Source organism: Rhinoderma darwinii, chromosome 2, assembly GCF_050947455.1.
Source record: "Rhinoderma darwinii isolate aRhiDar2 chromosome 2, aRhiDar2.hap1, whole genome shotgun sequence".
Taxonomy (NCBI): domain Eukaryota; kingdom Metazoa; phylum Chordata; class Amphibia; order Anura; family Rhinodermatidae; genus Rhinoderma; species Rhinoderma darwinii.
The window spans coordinates 262,998,522-263,019,594 of NC_134688.1; the positions used below are offsets into that span (position 1 = coordinate 262,998,522).

Genomic DNA, 21,073 nt, shown 5'->3' on the forward strand with positions numbered 1-21,073 from the left:
GTAGTTTTTTCACAGCGCGTATTTGAATTGGGCTGTGAAATTAAAAGAATGACAATTTTTCCAATAAGATGTCATTTTTGATCAGAATTTCTTATTTTCACAGGGAACAAAATACCCCATTTTGTTGCCCAATTTGTCCTGAGTGCGGCAATACCCCATTTGTGGTGATAAACTGCCGTTTGGGCCCATGTGAGGCCTCAGAAGGAAAGGAGCGCTATGTGTTCTTTGGAGCCCAGATTTTGCTGGATTGGTTTTCGGGTGCCATGTTGTATTTGCAGAGCCCCAGAGGTATCAAAGCAATGGAAACCCACCAAAAGTCACCCCATTTTGGAAACTACACCCCTCAAGGAATTTATTTATGGGTGTTGTGACCATTTAGACCCCACAGTTTTTTCACAGAATTTATTTTAATTGGGCTGTGAATGTAAAAAATTTTTTAATTTTTTCCAATAAGAGGTAGTTTTGGCTCAAAATTTCTTATTTTAACAAGGAATAAAATACCCCATTTTGTTGCCCAATTTGTAGTGAGTGCAGCAATACCCTATTTGTGGTGATAAACTGCCGTTTGGGCCCATGGGAGGGCTCAGAAGGAAAGGACCACCATGTGGCCTACTGTGAATTTTCTGGTGCTAAGCCATGTATGCAGAAGCCCCTGAGGTACCAGTACAGTTGAAACCCCAGAGAAGTGACCCAGTTTTAAAAACGACACCCCTTAAGGAATTCATCTAGAGGTGTAGTGAGCATTTTGACCCCACAGGTATTGTGTAAAAGATCATGCGCAACAGATGGTGCAGAGTGAGATTTGCAATTTTCTATATATATGCCATGTGAGTGTCCGATTATATTGTGCCCAGCATGTGCCACCAGAGACCTACACCCCATAAACTGTAATGTGGGTTCTCCCGGGTACGGCAATACCCTACATGTGGCTGTTATCAGCTGCCTGGGCACACGGCAGGGCTCAGAGGGGAAAGATGAGGAGGGGTAAGTTGTGCGAAGTGCATCAGCGCGAGTAAAACTGGGGTAAATTAAAAATAAAGGGATGGATGATAAATTTTAAAACACTCTCTTTCATACAGAGCTCTGGTTTTTCGGGACACGCGTCACATTGATATATTGTATCATCCCTTATCGCCCTCTTATAGCAGACTTTGCACCTCTTTTGACCTTTTCCCTTCTTGCCAGTTTGGGGAACTTCTCCTAAAAAGTGTTGCCCTGGTACGATGCCTGTGGCCTCACTTCCAGAAGTACTGTAGGGCTTCAGGACTTGATCTGACAAGTCCACCCCTCCCATGTACCTATAGTAGTCCAGGATGCAGTCTGGTTTGGGGGTCTCTGTACTGGTACCTCGTACAGGTACATGGGTACTGGTGTGGCATCTCGCTTGTCTTGTACTTGACACACAATATGTTGCTGCTAGATTGTGCCCTGCTCTCACCCCTTCTGAGTATTTGCCCAAGCAGAGTCTTAGGGAGGCCTCTCAGGTTTCTTCTAGCAGTGCCGCATGCCGCAGTACTTCTGGAAGCGAGGCAGTTGAAGAGTGGGACGCTGGTATAAAAATTATCCAGGTAGAGGTGGTGACCCTGGTCCAGCAGTGGGTGCACCAAATCCCACACAATTTTTGTATTAACTCACAGTAAAGGGGGGCATTCTGGGGGCTGAATACTGGTGTCCTTCCCTTCATATATCCTAAATCTGTAGGTATAACCTGATGCACTCTCGCATAGCTTATACATCTTCACGCCATACCTTGCCCTCTTACCCGGCAGGTACTGGCGGAATTGAACCCTCCCTTTAAAATGTACCAAGGACTCATCAATAGAAATACACTTCTCGGGGGTATATGCTTGGGAAAACCGGGCACTGAAACGGTCTAATAGGGGTCTCCGTTTATACAAACGGTCAAAACTGGGGTCATCTCGGGGTGGGCACTGCTCATTATGAGTATAATGTAAGAAGCGAAGTATTGCCTAATTTATTTATTTTTTAGGTTCCAGTTCAGAAGTTGCTTTGAGGGGCCCATATATTAGAAACCCCTATCAAACACCCCATTTTAGAAACTAGACCCCCTCAAAGTATTCACAACAGCATTTAGAAAGTTTATTAACCCTTTAGGTGTTTCACAGGAATTTAGAGCAAAGTAGAGGTGACATTTAATTAATTAATTAATTAATTAATTAATTTAATTTATTAGGCACCATGTCCGGTTTGAAGAGGTCTTGTGGTGCTAAAACAGTGGAAACCCCCCAAAAGTGACCCCTTTTTGGAAACTAGACCCCTTGAGGAATTCATTGCCGTTTTCATGGGGTGCATGCGGCTTTTTGATCAGTTTTTATTCTATTTTTAACAGGTGGTGTGACTAAAAAAACAGCAATTTTACGATTGTTTTTTATTCTATTTTTTTTTTTACAGCGTTCACCGTGCGCTATAAATGACATATTCACTTTATTCTGCGGGGCGATACGATTACGGCGATACCAGATGTTTATAGTTTTTTTTTATGTCTTATAGCGTTTGCACAATAAAATACGTTTTGTAAACAATCACTCACTTTTTGTGTTACCTTATTCTAAGAGCCAGAACTGTTTTATTTTTCCATCAATAAAGCCGTGCGAGGACTTATTTTTTGCGTAACGAACTGTAGTTTCGATCAGTACCATTTTTAGGTACATGCGACTTTTTGATCTCTTTTTATTCAATTTTTTGGGAGATGAAGTGACCAAACAATTGTGATTGTGGTATGGTTTATTATTATTTTTCTTTTACGGCGTTCATCGCGTGGGATAAATAACGACATTGTTTTGTAGTTCAGGCCGTTACGGACGCGGCGATACCAATTATGTATAGTTTATTTGTTTATATATATATTTTTATTAATAATAAAGGACTGATGAGGGAAAAAGGGGGATTTTTAATTTTAGCACTTTTAAAACTTTTATTTTATTTTTACACAACTTTTTTTACTTTTTTACACTTTTTTTTTTTTTTTTTACTTTGTCCCACTAGGGGACATGAGGCTTTGATCCCTATTCTATTACACTGCACTACATACGTAGTGCAGTGTATTAGAGCTGTCAGCTGTTCGCTGACAGCAAGCATAGTGCGTCCTGACTTTGTCAGGACCCACTAGGCTTCCGTCGATGGCGTAGCCAGAGTCCATTGTTAGGATTCTGGTTGCCATAGTAGCCATCGCGGCCCGCTATCGTGTAGCGGGCTGTCGATTGTGGCTTAACCCCTAAGAAGCCGCATTCGCTATTGAACGCGGCTTCTAAGGGGTTAATCGGCGGGGACCACCGCGATCTGTCCCTGCAACTAAGCTGTGATAGCCTGCTGTCGGAAACAGCAGGTATCACAGCTCAAACACGCGCCGGGGAAAGATGGCGCCGTGTTAACTCAGGTCAGTACTATTACTGAGCTGAGCGCGAACGATGCGCTCAGCACAACGTAATAGTACTGACCTGAGCGCGAAGGGGTTAATAGCATCATTTTTAGGTACATATTATTTATTGATTAACTTTTTTTGGGGGGGGGGGGAATAGAAAAAAAGCAATTTGTGCCACTCCTTTTTTTTTTTTTTTTTTTTTTTTGCTGGACGGCTTGTAGTTTTTATTGGTGCCATTTTGGAGTAGATGCGATTTTTATTTATTTTTTTTGGATCACTTTTTTTAAGTCGGGATTCACAGAAAACACCAGTTGTTCCATTGTTCTTTATTTAATTTTTTACTCCGTCCACCGTGCGGCTTAAATAATGTAATAGCGTTATAGTCGGGGTCGTTACGGACGCGGCGATCCCAAATATGTATAACTTTTTTACTTCTGGTTTTTTAATATTAAAGCCATTTGTAAGGGAAAAAAGTGGGTTTTTCTCATATATATATCTCAGAAAAAGAATGGCGACAGCACACTGCGACACTAATGCCACCTAAACCACTAAATATAAATAAATATGCACTAGAGAGGCTCTGTCACCAGATTTTGCAACCCCTATCTCCTATTGCAGCAGATAGGCGCTGCAATGTAGATAACAGTAACGTTTTTATTTTAAAAACTAGCATTTTTGGCCAAGTTATGACCATTTTTATATTATGTAAATGAGGCTTGCAAAAGTCCAAGTGGGCGTGTATTATGTGCGTACATCGGGGCGTGTTTACTTGTTTTACTAGCTGGGCGTTGTGTATAGAAGTATCATCCACTTCTCTTCGTTAACACCCAGCTTCTGGCAGTAGCTACTTACCTGCAAACGCTGATGCTGCTGCAGAATCAAATGTTGCCTCTGGTGCCGACACGATGCAGGACCTGTGAGTGACGACACAGCGTGATCTCTCGAGAACAAGGCTGTGTCTCCACTGCCAGAAGCTGGGCGTTGTGAAGAGAAGTGGATGATACTTCTCGTCAGAATGCCCAGCTGGTAAAATAAGTAAACACGCCCAGATGTACTTTTAACTTTAAACACGCCCAGTTGTACTTTAGAAAGCCTCATTTACATAAATATAAAAATGGTCATAACTTGGCCAAAAATGCTCGTTTTTTAAAAATAAAAACGTTACTGTAATCTACATTGCAGCGCCGATCTGCTGCAATAGCAGATAGGGGTTGCAAAATCTGGTGACAGAGCCTCTTAAAGCTGAATCTACTTATAATAGGGAGGTTCTTAGTGCACATTTTGATCAAAAAGTGTTTGCCCACCTGCCACGACAAGGCGACCTCTGTAAGGTGGGAAACTACGCTGCACATACATTGCATGCCATGAATAAGGACACAGACGTGTCAGAAACGCATAGGCACATTTGAACAGGGCTTACTGCTATCCTTCACCTAACATTCATTCCTGTACTCTGCCACAGAACTACTCTATATAGTTCTATTATTTTTACCTTTGTTAATGCACACCCAGCGCTGGATTTTGGTCCTGTTTTTCTTCCTACGCTGCACATACACCCAGAACTGGGAAAAAGCCTACATATATATCTGGGGATGGTAGGAACCAGCATTGAACTAATTAAAATCAGCCAGGGCAGAATGGGAGGAGTGCAAGAACAAAAATGGAGGCAGTCACTAACCCCACATATATGAATCACATAAACACAACAAAAATTTGAACAGCACATTCCAACTAAATTCTGCCCTGGGTGATTTTAATTAGTTCAATGCTGGATCCCACCATTACAGTTAATAATTTTTTTTTAATTTATATATATATATATATATATATATAATGTATTAACTTTTTTTTTTTTTTTTTTTTTTTTACTAGTCCCATTAGGGGACTTTAATATGCGATCATCCGATCGCTATTATAATACACTGCAATACTTTTGTATTGCTGCCTGTCCGTTTTAAAATGGACAGGCATTCACTACAGGCAGACCTGGGGGTCTTTATTAGGCCCCCGGCTGCCATCGGAGACACGGACACTCGGTGATCTTATCACCGGGTGTCGGGATGAGAGGGAGCTCCCTCCCTCTCTCCAAAACAACTCCGATGCGGCGCATGCTATTGAGCGCTGCATCTGAGGGGTTAAACGGGTGAGATCGCCTCAGCTGCCTCTGGTAGCTGAGAGCAGGGAGATTTAACGGCTCCCTGCTCTGTTTACTTATTCTGATGCAGGGCAGTGAAAAGGCTTATGCATCAGAATAAAGCCCATTAGTGGCCGCTGTGAAAAGGTGTATGCATCAGAATAAAGCCCACTAATGACTGCCCTGAAAATGCTTATTGGCGGTCACTAACGTGTTAACTAGGTAATCTCATTTTAAGTGTTACGTTTAGAATTGGCATTCAGAGCATTAACCCGTTAGTGACCGCCCCATAGTGTTTTTATGGGGACCACTAACAGGCTTTATTACGATGCATAGGCATTTTTACGGCGCTGCATCGGAATAAATAGAGTAGGGAGCCGTTAAATCTCCCTGTTCTCAGCTGCCAGAGGTAGCTGAGGGCTGGGGGCATCCCTGCTCGAACGGGTGAGATCGATTTCAGTATCTATCTCACCCGTTTAACCCCTCAGAGGCGGCGCTCAATAGAGAGTGCCGCATCTGAGTGGTTTTGGAGAGAGGGAGGGAGCACACTCTTATCCGGCGATAAGATCAGATCATGTCTGTCTTCGATGGCAGCCGGGGGCCTAATAAAGGCCCCCAGGTCTGCCTGTAGTAAATGCCTCTGGCATGACCTAGCAGATGCCTGTCCGTTTTACACAGACAGGCATAATACACTGCAATGCATAAGTATTGCTGTGTATTATAAATGTGATCGGATAATCGCATAGGGAAGTCCCCTAGTGGGACTAGTAAAAAACGAAAAAAAAAGTTTAAGTAAAAGTTAAAATAAAAAAATGAAAAACCCACTTTTTCCCCTTACAAACTGCTTTATTAATAAAACAAAATAAAGTAAAAAAGTTACACATATTTGGTATCGCCGCGTCCGTAAAGACCCCAAATATAAATGTATTACGTTTAACCCGCACGGTGAACGTTGTAAAAATTAAAATAAAAAAACATGCAGAGATTGCAGTTTTCTTTGAATCCTGCCTTAAAAAAAAATGTGATAAAAAGTCGCATCTACTCCAAAATGGTACATATAAAAACTACAAGTCGTTCCGCAAAAAAAGCCAACAATACAACTGCATCGGCGGAAAAATAAGTTACGGCTCTTCAAATATGGAGACGCAAGAACAAACAATTTTGAAAAAATAATGTTTTCACTGTGTAAAAGTAGTAAAACATACAAAATCTATACAAATTTGATATCGTTGCAATCGTAACAACCCGCTGAATAAAGTTGTGTTATTTATACCACACGGTAAACGGCAGAAATTTTAGGACGCAAAAAAGTGTGGCAAAATTGCAGTCTTTATCTATCTTTATAACCATTTCTGTCATTCTGAAATTTACAGAAGCTAAACAAAAGTTTTTTGCAATAAATTATTGTCTTCAGTCTTCGATTTTTATCTCTGTTATATTGTATACTAGACATGTGGAGTAATTTTAGGGGAGGTATACGGCATTAAAGAGGCTCTGTCACCACATTATAAGTGCCGTATCTCCTACATAATGTGATCGGCCCTGTAATGTAGATAAGTGTTGTTTTTTTTTTGTTTTTTTTTTGTTTTTTTAAATAATCACTTGAGGAAGTTATGAGCAATTTTCGATTTATGCCAATTACTGTCTTAATGCCCAACTGGGCGTTTAACTTTTGACCAAGTGGGCGTTGTAAAGGAGTGTGACGCTGACCAATCAACGTCATACACTTCTCCCCATTCATGTACTCAGCACATAGTGATCTTGCAAGATCACGGATTACAAATGGACATGAATGGGGAGAAGTGTATGACGCTGCTGGTCAGCGTCATACACTCCTTTACAACGCCCAGTTTGGCATTAAGACCGTAATTGGCATAAATCTAAAATTGCTCATAACTTCCTCAAAAATGAACGTTTTTCAAAATACAAACGACTGTTATCTAGATTATGTAGGAGATAGGGCACTTATAATCTGGTGACAGAGCCTCTATAAACCTTGCTAGAAGGGTCTAGTATTTCCCTTCTAACCCCTTCTGAAATGCTTGTTCCCAGCTGCTTCCCTCCTGTTAAGTTGATGCCTCTTCCCTGTACATGGTGCCCTATGTACTGAACATCTCATCCGCTCCATGACTGAATGCATCTGGTACACATTGGCTTGTGGTCTGTATTTCTATTCATATTGTGATAAATGAATGATCTGTTTCTTGTCCTTGCAGTACCTTCCTGTATCTGAAGTTCCTCGTTGTCTGGGCCCTTGTGTTGCTGGCAGACTTTGTGCTGGAGTTTAGATTTGAATACCTGTGGCCATTCTGGCTGTTCATCAGAAGTGTCTACGATTCGTTCAGATACCAAGGCTTGGTATGTATGTTTCGCTGTATGAAATCACGTAAAACGGATGACATTAAACTGATCTTTAACAGTCACCCATAGACTATTATGGCATCTGTTTAATGGAAACGGCGTGAGTTCATAACTTGTTCAAAAGAATGCCATAATAGCCTATGGGTGACGGATGGCTAACAGAGCCGATGTTTACTGTATACGTCGGGACTTTTTCCCGGCATATACATTGAACATAGACCAAAAAATTTATGTAAATGGGGGGGGGGGGCTGGACCCATTCTAGAGATAGGTGCATGTACCTTCATCTATCGGACATTTATAGCATATCTGTAGGAATGTCCCTTTTTTTTAAATATTTTCAGTGCGTGATAACTCTTGAGATGCGTTGTAAATATGTTTAGACTTCATCGTCCGTTTAGCTACAAATGTATTGGTGAGATTGAGAAGTTTTTGGGCAGTATGGCTTCTTGACTCAGTAGGCCTCATTTATCAAAACTGTCTAACATAAACTGTCCTTGTTGCCCATTGCAACCAATTGGCGCTCTTCGTCCGTTTCACAAACTACTCTCGTAAAGCTGCACTGTGATTGGCTACTATGGACAACAAGCATAGTTTTCTGTTCGTTTTGATACATAAGGCCCACTAGGGTGCTAACTTATCCCCATGGGTTTTATGCTGTTAAGTCAGGACTCTTTGCAGCCCAGTGAACCAAACTCTGCAAAGTTATTCTGGTCCCTGCTCTGGCACTTATTTCAGTAAGACAATGCTCCCGTGCACAGTTTTCTGCACACATTCCTCAAGAATGTTATTGTATTCTCTAATATTAGTAAATATATATCTTACAAAAATTTACATTTGACACTTATCTGAGCAGTCAGGCAACCACCAAATCCTGAGCCTTCCGCCAATCTGACAGATGCTGACACATGGATTAATAAAACCAGGGGCTGTGCGTGCCATAACCCGTACCGCTAGTCAATGTGGCCCGGTAGGGTTTGCTGGTATCCGTTTCAAAACTGGTCTCAATATAAATGGGATTCCAGGCTAGTGTGAACAAAGCCTTAGTTTTTCCAAACGTTGCATTGACATGAGCGTTCATTTAATACCATAATGTTGGAGCCAAGGATTGCTTTGTGATTTTTGCTATCTACATGTTACTGGGATTAACTTTTGTTACTATTGGGAAAATTGCTTAATGTTCTAATTAAATTGTAATTTTTTTTACAGGATCTTAACCACTCCTCTCTTCTGTTTTTGTTTCAGGCCTTCTCAGTATTTTTTGTGTGTGTAGCATTCACGTCAGATATAATATGTCTCCTATTTATACCAGTGCAATGGCTATTCTTTGCAGCTAGTACCTATGTTTGGGTACAATATGTGTGGCACACAGGTAAGCTTTATATATGTTAAGTTGCCATCTGTGTAATATATATTTTTGTTTCTGCATGGTTTGCTTTGTTCTTGTATAGGCACAAATATTGCAAATGTATCCAGTACGATTATTCTTCTTTGGGGCACTATAAAACACAAAGACAGGCCTGCAGGGAAACTCCTCCAATTGTCTGTGGCTTCCCTGCAGACTTGGATTATTTCACAATAGTTTGACTATGCATGGGCTGCCGACAAATGATGATTTGGTGCCATAAACTATGATCAGCTGACGAATGCGTTTGATTGCTGACCGGTTAACACAGGGAAACGATGGGGTACGAGCACTCGTTCAGATGATCGTCTGCCCGTGTAAAAGGGCCTTTATAACCTGTATCTTCAAAAGATGCCTTAGTTTGTTGTTTTTTTCATTGCAGTTTTGACTGTTTCGTGCTGCTCTACTACATTTTTTGAGATGTCTGTGAAAACAAAATGCTACTTTAGAGCCCAGTGGGCTTTTCCTTTTCAATGATACCTGCTGCAAATACTCCCCTCCACCTTGCTGTGTCATCACTTTCATCACAGCTTGAAGAGGCTCTGTCACCAGATTCTCAAATCCCTATCTCCTATTGCATGTGATCGGCGCTGCAATGTGGATAACAGTAATGTTTTTTTGTTTTTAAAAACGTTCATTTTTGGCCAAGTTATGAGCAATTTTATATATATATGCAAATGAGCTTTGAAATGGACAACTGGGCGTTTTTTTTTTCGTTATGTCCAACTGGGCGTGTTTACGTGTATGACGCTGACCAATCAGTGACCAGTCAGCGTCATACACTCCTCTCCATTCATTTACACAGCAGCGATCTGCAGCCACATACACAGAGATTAACGTTAATCAAGTGTCCTGATAATGAATACACATGATCATCCAGCCTGGACGTCATGTGTATTCAGAATCCTGACACTTCTGACTCTTTTCTGTGAGATTCCAGCAAGCCACGCGAGATTACGAAGGTAAATGAGATTTTGTTTCCCTTGCTGGAAATCTCAAAGAAAAGATTCAGAAGTGTCAGGATTCTGAATACACATGACGTCCAGGCTGGATTTCATGTGTATTCATTATCAGGACACTGCAGTAACGTTAATCTCTGTTTATGTGGCTGCACATCGCTGCTGTGTAAATGAATGGAGATGAGTGTATGACACTGACTGGTCACTGATTGGTCAGCATCATACACGTAAACACGCCCAGTTAAAAACACAATACACGCCCAGTTGGACATAACGAAAAAAAAAACGCCCAGTTGTCCATTTCAAACCTCATTTGCATATATATAAAATAGCGCATAACTTGGCCAAAAATGAACGTTTTAAAAAAAACTAAACCGTTACTGTTCTCTACATTGCAGCGCCGATCACATGCAATAGGAGATAGGGATTTGAGAATCTGGTGACAGAGCCTCATTAAAGGGGCTTTCCCCATAAAGGACATTTGACATATCCACAGGATATGTCATGAATGTCAAATGTCGCCACACCTATCTCTAGAACTGTGGATATGTCCTAAATGTCCCTCCTGGGAAAACGCCTTTAAGGCCTTTTTACACAGGGAAATGATCGGTCAAACACGCATTCATCAACAGATCTGCTCGTTTATGCGGCCAAAAAATTGGTCGCTAGACTGCAGCACATCCCTATGTAAACAGGGAGATCTGTTGTTGACTTGATAGAAATAAAATAGGGATGAAGGACCGTAGTAACGAACGCTCATCACCTTACGTAACTGATCACCACAGTCTTTCATGTTACTGTATTGCCCCAAAGCACAGTCCCCATTACTAAGCTGTGTAAGATTTATTTAATGTGGCACACGTGGTTTGATAAATTTGCATCTCTCGACGCTTTCCTAAACCAACTCTTGGTTGGTTTCATTTTTTATTTTTTTGGCTTATTTTAAAAAAATGCCGTCTGAGGCTCAAACATGTGTTCTTAAATTAGTGAAAAAAGTGAAATGCAACAAAACACACCAATCTTACACACATTTTGACACATTCACTATCCAGACACCGTAGTTATGTTTTTGGTTTTTTTTTGGAACTTCCTTATCGTCTGAAATATTGAGTTTGATGCTTCATCCTCTGCTCCAAATTCTTGTACAGCTGGCAGAGCAGTCGGGTGCCATCATGTTCTCTTCTACAAGAGATGGGCAAGCTCTTTTATAGCACTGGGAAGTTTACAACACATAAGCTTGTTATGACTACCCTCTTCTCTAAAATGGAAAGATGTGGTTTTTATTTCCTTGGCTTGGACTCATTACTTTCTCCATTGACCTTCTTTTTCCTTTTTTTTTTTTTTTTTTTTTTTATATATTTCAATTAAAAATAACTCCTTTTTTCTCTCTTCACTTGTTTAATTTGAATGTTGCTGTGGAAAGTTCTTCCAGTGGATATTATAACATACATATTTGTATACATGGAAATGTGACGTTCTGATTTGAATGTCTGCAGAGAATGTGATCTGTCATATCCATTAGAGTTGCCAACTCTAAAGTAAACTGAGGGCTACACGACCATTTTACATCCGCACATGCTAGAAGTTTCTGAAAAAAGCTGCATCTCCCTAAGGCTGTGTTCACACTGAGTTTTTTGCAGGAGGAAAATTCTGCCTCAAAATTCCGTTTGGGATTTTGAGGCAGATTTTGTCCTTCCTGCATGTCGTTTGTCGTGATTTTCGCAGTGTTTTTCGCCCGCGGACATTGAGTGCCACGGGCAAAAAACTCAGCGAAATACGCTCTTTCTGCCTCCCATTGATGTCAATGGGAGGTCAGAGGTGTAAATGTGCGAAGATAGAGCATGTCCTCTCTTTCTCCCGCGAGGCGGTTTTACCGCTCGCGGGAGAAAACCGCTCCCGCCTCTCATTGAAATCAATGGGAGGCGTTTTCGGCCGGTTTTTGACGAGTTTTGCGAACAGGCCCTTAGGGCATGTACACACGCTTAACAAAAAACTTCTGAAAATACGGAGCTGTTTTCAGAGAACAGCCTCTCATTTTCAGCTTCAAAAACGCCTGAAAATCAATCTTTTAATTTGGAGCTTCTTTTCAGGCTTCTCTTGAGGCGTTTTTCATAGTGTTCAATGGAAAATCCGCTCCAAAAAAAAAAGCCTCAAGAAGTGACATGCTGCTACTTTTTATGGAGCGTCTTATTACGCTCCGTTTTTTAAAACCGAGGCGTAAAAAGACACCCCGTATGAACTAAATGCTATTTCTCCCATTGATTTCAATGGGCAGATGTTTGTAGGCGTTCAGCTTCCGTTTTTTTCAGGAGTTTTTCGAGGCCTGAAACACTGTGTGTGAAAATACCCTAAGGAATAAAAACTCGCCTGACTGCAGTGCATTTCTTGAGTTGCCATCTTGTTCTTTTTAGAATTTTTAATGTAGAACTTGCTATGAGACTTTATGGTAGACATTAAGGCTAAGTTCCCACGTAACATAAATGCTGCAGAAGTTCCGCAGTGGAGTTCTGTGCGGAAAATCCATTGCGTTTACTGTAGTAGCAAAGTGTATGAGATTTGAAGAAATCTGAACCACACGCTGCAGAAAAAAATCTGCGAAAACGTTATAAATGGACATGCAGTGTTTTTTTTGTTTTGCTTTTTTTTTTAAATCCGCAGCTTGAAACCTGAAAATTTTGCGGCAGAAACACACAGAATAAAAAGGTTTATACTTGCCCTTCCCTCATTGTCATAGCGATCACCCCTATTCTTCCCAGCTGTTCTCCAATCAGTCCAGTCTCCTGGGGTGACGTTTTATCCTAGGTGACTCCTGCAGCCAATCACAGGCTATGCACGTATATGCTATGACCACGCCAGTGTGGTAAATATTGGCTCCTCCCCCCCCATGTTGCGGTCGGTGATTTTAGGCAGAAATCGGCACCCTTTTTGGCCTTCATTTTGTGCCGGTTCTTGGTTGAATACGCTGCGTACTTTTACGGATCATATCCGACCAGTGAGAACATAACCTTAACGTGTTACTTATTTAGTCCACCTTGCTTTCCTTAAACTGGAGAAATATGATAGGGAAAATGACGGAAACCCAAAGTCAATGGGTTCTGTCAAACACGTTGGTTTCAGTTATGCGATGGACCCATCGCATCTGTTCCTCTGACGGAACATAACCGGAATCGTAGTGCATATGTGAACACAGCCTAAAGATGATAAAGTAAATGTTTATAATTTCTGTTCTCACTGGTAACTTATAGATGCTAAGTGTTTGAACCATAGACTAACATTTATTGTGAAGAATTGTTAGGGCCTGTTCACATCAGCGTTGGCTTTCCGTTCCGGGTTTCCGTCGTGTGAACCCCGCAACGGAAAGTCAAACTGAAACCACAGCTTCCGTTTCCGTCACCATTGATATCAATGTTGAGGGAAACATCGCTAACCCTGGAACGGAAAGCAAACGCTGATGTGAACAGGCCCTTAGCGACATTTGGTCTATTGCCATATGAAGTTAGTTGATTATACGTTCTACTTAACTTTGTTGTAAATCAAAGTTACCAATGTACCTAAAGAGAGCAGGTGCCCAGAAAACAAATACTCTGCCCCATTATACATATTGACTGACTTCTGGAATTCATATTTTGACCAACTCTGACTTACACATACCATATCTAGTTCTTAAATTGCAGATGGTGCCATGGCATAGCTGCATTTAAGGGGAACCATATTTACATTAAAGGGGTACCAGAAAATGAATATATTAGTAACATATTACTAGTCCAGTAATATAAGAGCGCAGGAGGGATAATGAAGCCTGCCAAGGGACGCAAGTGATTGAAACCTCTAAGCAACACTGAAGGAGTTCGGGTGCTTTGCTGCAAAATGACACCTTCATTTGGGGTATCTGGTGGGCCTGATTTTCTCTAATATTTTCTTACCCGTGTTTGTCATGTGAGAAGAGGTATTTAGTATTTCTCCTTTCTAATTCGTGGAATAATTGTATATATCTGATCCCACGTCAAAGTCTAGTGGCTTCACGGGTAAATGAACAGCGGATTTATCGTTTTAATGTTTGAGGATTTTGTGTATTTCTATGTTTTTATTACTAATCGTGTCCTCTATCTCTTCCTTCTGCAGAAAGAGGAGTGTGTTTACCTACAGTCTCGCTGTGGATACTCTTTGTGTATATCGAAGCAGCAATTCGGTTTAAAGATCTGAAGAATTTTCATGTCGATCTATGTCGTCCATTTGCTGCACACTGGTAAATTTATATAGTTGTTGTAGATCTAGTTCTAGTTGTGTTGTGTTTTTTGTTTTTTTTTAGATTTTGATGGGGACCTTGCTATTTCTGGCTAGGATATTTCGGCTTCTAAAGAAGCTCCTGGATTCATCTGTTTGACTCTTAAAGGCTTCAGTTGTGTGTTTTTTTTTTTTTGTTTTTTTTTTAATGTTTCTTGAAAGTCTTGAGTGTTTTATTCATACCTCTCAACTGTATGTTAACCTTGTTTGTGTTTTATGTTTTTGTACAGTATTGGATATCCAGTAGTCACTTTAGGCTTTGGGTTTAAAAGCTATGTCAGTTATAAAATGCGGTTAAGAAAACAGAAAGAAGTACAGAAGGAGAATGAGTTTTATATGCAGCTCCTGCAGCAGGCACTACCCCCAGAACAGCAGATGTTACAGAGGCAAGAAAGGGAAGCAGAAGAAGGTAGGCTACAGTAATGTATATAATATGCGGAGCTTTACCTGTACAGGTGCCCTGGGTAAGGTGGGTACCATTGGCCACAGTACTACACTTTCCTGCTGTGGATACAGAACATTAACTTAGTGGTATGCTTGGGCAGGAGACTTACCATTCAGAGTTGTAACTTTCCCTTTTTATACTACAGCCGCCAAGGGTTTATCCGAAATGGATTCTTCAATACTGTTACAGCACAACGGACTCTCATCAAATAAAAAAATTTCCAGCACATTACCAGAGCTGGAATATAAAGAAAAGGGCAAAGACAAGGATGTAAAAAGACAAAATTTGGGGATTAATAACAACATCCTTCAGCCCACAGACTCTAAAGTACAGGAGATTGAATATATGGAGAATCATATCAACAGTAAACGACTAAATAATGACTTGGGGAGTACAGAGAACCTTTTAAAAGAGGACATGTGCACTACTTCCTCTAAGAACTACAAGAACACCACAGGGACTGCAAATTCATCTCCTCGGAGCCACAGCTCGTCCAATGGGACTATCCCTTCCTCAACGTCCAGCAAGAATGACAAGAAGAAATGCACTAGTAAAAGTCCGAGCATGCACAAAGATCCAACAGAGAACTGTATTCCAAACAACCAGCTTAGTAAGCCAGATACATTAGTAAGGTGAGTAATGAAACCTGCTCTGCTTTTTTTTCCGTTATCCTTTTTATTAGGCATTCCATCAAACTATGGATATGGTTCATTCCGAAGCATAAAAGAAGGGAGATATGAGGGGTGTTTAGCAAGGGGCGCCGCTTCGAAAGCGTCTTAAGATATCATTAACCCCTTGCCGACATGTGCCGTATATATACACGTCGCTAGTTGGGTGGGGGAGTATGAGGCGGGCTCACGGGCTGAGCCCGCTCCATAGAGCGAGTGTGTTGGCTGTGTGTTACAGCCATCCCTTTAGGGTAACTAGCAGGATCCTGCTCGTTTAACCTGTTAAATGCCACGATCAATAGCGACAGTGGCATTTAAATTACTAGAATGGGGTGGCCCCCTGTAACGTTCCAACGCCACCCCTGTGAAACTTAGGGGGTGGGGGAGGGCATTGGTTGGCCCACAGGTCCGCCATCTTTGGCCTCCTATAAAGCCCTGCCTCAGGCAGGGCTTTATAGGAGGCTGTCAGTATAATGATATACTGCAATATTAATGTATTGCAGTATATGTATATATTAGTATTTCCGTGTATCGTTCAAGTTAAAAAAATAAAATAAATTTCTAATTTTCCCTCAAGCACAAAGTAAAAAAAAATTATAATGTACATTTTAGGAGTTTTGATCGGTGTGCGTCAGAGACCCTCGCGATCGCTAAAACAATGCGTGAGAAGCGCTCAGCTAAGCACTGTGGCGCTTCATTTCTGATTGTCTTTCTTTGGAAAGCCAAGCGGGCAGTGTACGGACTCATAGACTTTCTATTCAATCCGAAGCGAAGCGGTACAGCGCTCGCCAAAGCGTTCTCCCACTTTGTTTTCAATGTCAAGTTTAAAATAAAAAAAAGTTTAGCTACGCTTTTAACTTTGGTAACAAGCTGGGTCACCATTTTGTTACTACAGGGGATGGCCGCAAACTTTACATGATGAAGATTTTAATACAGCTTAAGACACTGAAGACCATCATTTTGGAACAGTCTAGTTTGAGTTGGCTGATTTTAAATTTTCCAGGCAAGGTTGGGTGATGCGAGTGTGGAAGATAAAAGGAATTGTCATGGATCAAATTACATAAAATTTTTAATATTTACAGTATAGGTAATGCTTTGTTTTTTGCTATTTTGAAAGCAATTTTATTATGTCTTTACTTATTCACGACTGCTGTCTGAGTGATGTGGAGAAGGGGAAACCAGAAATAGAAAACTTAATCTGAATAGGTTTGTAAAGGGTTAAGTGGACCACGTTCTGTAGGAGAAAGCTGGACGAAACCGGGCACTGGTGACTGGGTTCTGTTTATCCTTGATGCGTTCGGTGCCTAGGTGCCCAATACTGGAGCTAGAGCTTTCGCTGACAAAACATCAAATGTGTTAGGCCAGGCTGGCACATCCCTGGTTTGCTGGATGTTTTATGAACAAACAAGCATCAAGTACTCCAAAACCTGGATTGTGTGGACCCAACCCTACAGTGAATCAGTGTTGCTGAACCTCCTAGAACTGACTCCGGTTTATCGACGCCTGATGTAGAACTTGTACTAGGGGTGTTACCTATAGACTTGCCTTTAAGGGTGGATGTCTATTTTCTTAATCCTATGTAAAATGCCAGCTAACTAAATATATGTATTTTTTTACTTAAATTACCTTAGTTGGGTTGCTAGCTTGCGCAGTCTTGTCACATTGCTCTGTTGTAGAGGATGACTGGGGTCTCGAGCACCCAGACACCTCTCTATAGTTGTATAGAGCTCTGTGGATGGCTCCAGGGCATGTGCATGAAATGGTGTGAACTATGATCTTTAGCTAGCGATATTGAGAGATCAAGTAACTGATCTTAGTTTTTGAAGCAGTAAGATCAGCTTACTCAGACATCCCTTTAACGCTGGCTATACATTAGAGATTTTAGATGGCTGAGAGCATCTTTAGACCACTTTCTGCCAACTGTTGGTGCCTCGAAGGCCCTATTCAGACAAGTCTTGTTCACTTATGTGTGATGTAAGAATGAAGAACACACGGCGCATGGACTCAACGCTGATACACTAAAGTCAATAGACCGATTCACATGTCAGAAAATCGCAGCTTGCACTATTTTGGTACGATTCTCATGCTAGACTCTCCCATTCAAGTCCATGGGTCCGTGTAATGATCGAACACCTCGCGGATGCTATCAGAGTGCGGTTTGTCTTTCACAGATGGGTTCCTAGGAGACTCTAAAAAGAAAGCTAGAACGGACTTGAAAAACTGATTATTACCAATACTGAAGGACTGCACTCGGACATAATAATGATTCGTAATGTAGACCTCTGAATAAAATGTATCTGCCATGATTTTATTTAGTCGTTGTATGGTGCAGCTGATGGCAATACTTGGAAAGTTGTTCTTGTCAAACAGATGTGCACCCCATCAATAAAAGCCTATGTCTAGCCCAGGTCATAGGTTAAGGCAGGGATTTGTCCCACCAATAAGTTATGACATCGTCATCCAGAACGACAGCCTTCACAGATCAACTATAAATGACAAGCCGCTCATTCAAACTGTATGGGACTGACAGTAACTCTGCTGTTTCCATCGGTTCCATTGAGATAAACTGAATAAAGCGGCTGTTGAGCATGGGCACTTCCACTCTATCTCGTCCTCACCCATTTCGTGGGTGAATAAAATTGGTTACTCTGGAGCCCTGTCTTAGTTATCAGTGGGGGGGGGGGGGTCTCAGATCATACATTTTTTTTATCCTCTATCCTGGGGGTAGCTGGGAAAACACCATTAAGCACTGAAGACTGTCCGAGATGGGTGACTGAGGATGGCCTTTGCACCATGTGATCATTAGAGTATGTGGTAACGTTTCCCACTATAGGTTGGGTTTTTTCTTTTCTGTGGGCCGTTTTATTAAGTGCTTATCTGAACACAAGGTGGTGTTTTTACATTTTTATTTTTTCCTGCAGCTTTATACTCTGACAGGTTGTTAGAATATTTCTTAAACGTTTGCTTTTAGACTTGGTCTGAAAAATATTTCATAAAAGTATGAAGCGCTTGTCTGTAATGGGGACACTGTGGTACCTTTTTCATCTCCAAAAGTTGTCAGAATATAGTTCCCCCTTGGATATTATAGCTGTGCCTTCTTCCTCTTCACTTCTAGTAGTAAACATTGAGGCCCCATTCACACCGCGTTTGGGCTTTCCGCCGAGCTTATACGTTTTCTAAAAAAAAATTTTAAACGTGGTCCATTGAAAACGTATACAAATGTGTACCATTTTCTGTTCTTTTTTTATAGCATGTGCATATACTCCTACGTCTGTACATGTTTTTTTAGCTAAAAAAAAAATATTTTTTTTTTTTAAGTGAACACTGATAGAAAAAAACTGATTGATTGGCTGTATGTAAACTGATACACATGTATATCCTTACGTTTGCATAAGTCCTCCATTGAGATCAATGCTAAAAAAAAACTCACGTATAAGTTTTTTTTGAAGTACAGATTAGCGTAGCAGACTATGCTTTTTAACACTTTCAAAAAAACCGTAAACCATGAGAAACTAGGTTTGACCCATTATAGTCGATGTATACGCCGAGCTATACGTTTTCAATACCTTTTTCAGTGTTTTAAAAACCTGTACCCAAGGCGGATAGCACAAACGCAATGTGAATGGGGCTGAATTCTGCGATTAGTAGTCACAAGTCCTCCACTCCTTCCCCGCTAAATGTTTGCTGCCCCTACACTGCAACCTATGCTGACCTGAAGCTACATACGATCAAGCCTATTGGTGGCCGCTGTATGTAGCTTCCTGAATCTGTCTCTGCTGACAGAAACCAGTGCAGGAGGAGCACATAGACTGCTCCTGCGTGACGGATACTGGCTGTCGGTTAAGACAGCTGACTTGTATGTATGGCCAGCATTAGTGGTGCTCAAGGGATTCGTGCACTGTAGTAGGGTTGCACGATGCATCGAAATATCGATACTATTTCGATGTCGTGCACCCCCCAAACTGTTCAATACCGTCAACTCATGTATTTCAATACGAAGCTGTGCGGCCGCACAGCATAATATTGTAATGCATGAATGTACAGGGTGGGCCATTTATATGGATACACCTAAATAAAATGGGAATGGTTGGTGATATTAACTTCCTGTTTGTGGGACATTATTATATGGGAGGGGGGAAACTTTTCAAGCTGGGTGTTGACCATGGCGGCCATTTTGAAGTCGGACATTTTGTATCCAACTTTAGTTTCTTCAATGGGAAGAGGGTCATGTGACACATCAAACTTATGGAGAATTTCACAAGAAAAACAATGGTGTGCTTGGTTTTAACGTTATTTTATTCTTTCATGAGTTATTTACAAGTTTCTGACCACTTATAAAATGTGTTCAAAGTGCTGCCCATTGTGTTGGATTGTCAATGCAACCCTCTTCTCCCACTCTTCACACACTGATAGCAACACCGCAGAAGAAGTGCTAGCACAGGCTTCCAGTATCCGTAGTTTCAGTTGCTGCACATCTCGTATCTTCACAGCATAGACAATTGCATTTCTTCTGCGGTGTTGCTATCAGTGTGTGAAGAGTGGGAGAAGAGGGTTGCATTGACAATCCAACAAAATGGGCAGCACTTCGGGATTGAATTTTCTAACCAATTACTGTTTTTTTGGCTCTGAGAATCTACTCTTCACTAGTTTGTCTTTAATGGTTTGGTTTCTCTTAACACAGAAGAGTGTTTTTGTTTTTTTGGGGGTTTTTCTTTACCCGCAATCTCTCGGAGATGTCCTCCGATCAATTGCCAACGTTTAACCCCTTCACGACTGCCGATGTCCCGTTCAGTTAGCACGTGTATAGATGTCGACCGCCTGGAACGGGTTTAATTAGTGCAGTGCTGCTTCAGTGTGAGCAGCACTGCACTCATGTCGGCCCCGGGCTTTGAGAGTCCTGGGATAGACCCCCACTGTAGATGGTGCCACCCACAACCCCCTGTAAGCAGCGCAAATCCCTCTGTAGATAGCACCACCTAAGCTCCCTCCAGCATCGGAATTGCTGACCCCGCTGTAGATAGTACTACCACCCCCTTGCAGATAGAACCCCCCCCCCCCCCCCAATCTGTAGATTGCACCGCACCTGCCACTGTAGATAGCGCCACCTAAACTGACTGAGCGGAATCCCCGGTGTCAGATCACACTGGCAGGGGCTCTGTTTAGAAGCAGAACCCCCGGCCAGTGCGATCTGACACCGGGGATTCCACTGTCCATTTGCACAGTGACGTTAGTGGCTCTCTAGGAGTGGAATCCCCAGCCGTTACACTTGCCGGGGATTCCGCTACTGGAGGGGGATTCAGCTTTTAGAGTTAACCCCTGACGTCATGGTCCATATATGGACAGACATCAGGGGCTTCCTGTAGGAGCGGAATCTTCGGCTAGAGGGATTCCGTTCCTACAGGGAGCTACAGTGGTGCTATTTACAGGAAGGGGGT

General features: G+C 41.6%; 1 protein-coding gene across 1 annotated transcript in view; it reads left to right on the forward strand.

Annotated features, from left to right (window-relative positions):
- The window catches only part of MACO1 (macoilin 1), a 68,624-nt gene that overhangs the window by 19,990 nt on the left and 27,561 nt on the right, over positions 1–21,073 (forward strand). Inside the window, exons 2-6 of the mRNA XM_075853230.1 lie at positions 7,733–7,874; positions 9,123–9,249; positions 14,364–14,487; positions 14,756–14,934; positions 15,116–15,602. Of these exons, the coding sequence (XP_075709345.1) occupies positions 7,733–7,874; positions 9,123–9,249; positions 14,364–14,487; positions 14,756–14,934; positions 15,116–15,602 (1,059 nt within the window). The remainder of the gene's footprint in view (positions 1–7,732; positions 7,875–9,122; positions 9,250–14,363; positions 14,488–14,755; positions 14,935–15,115; positions 15,603–21,073) is intronic.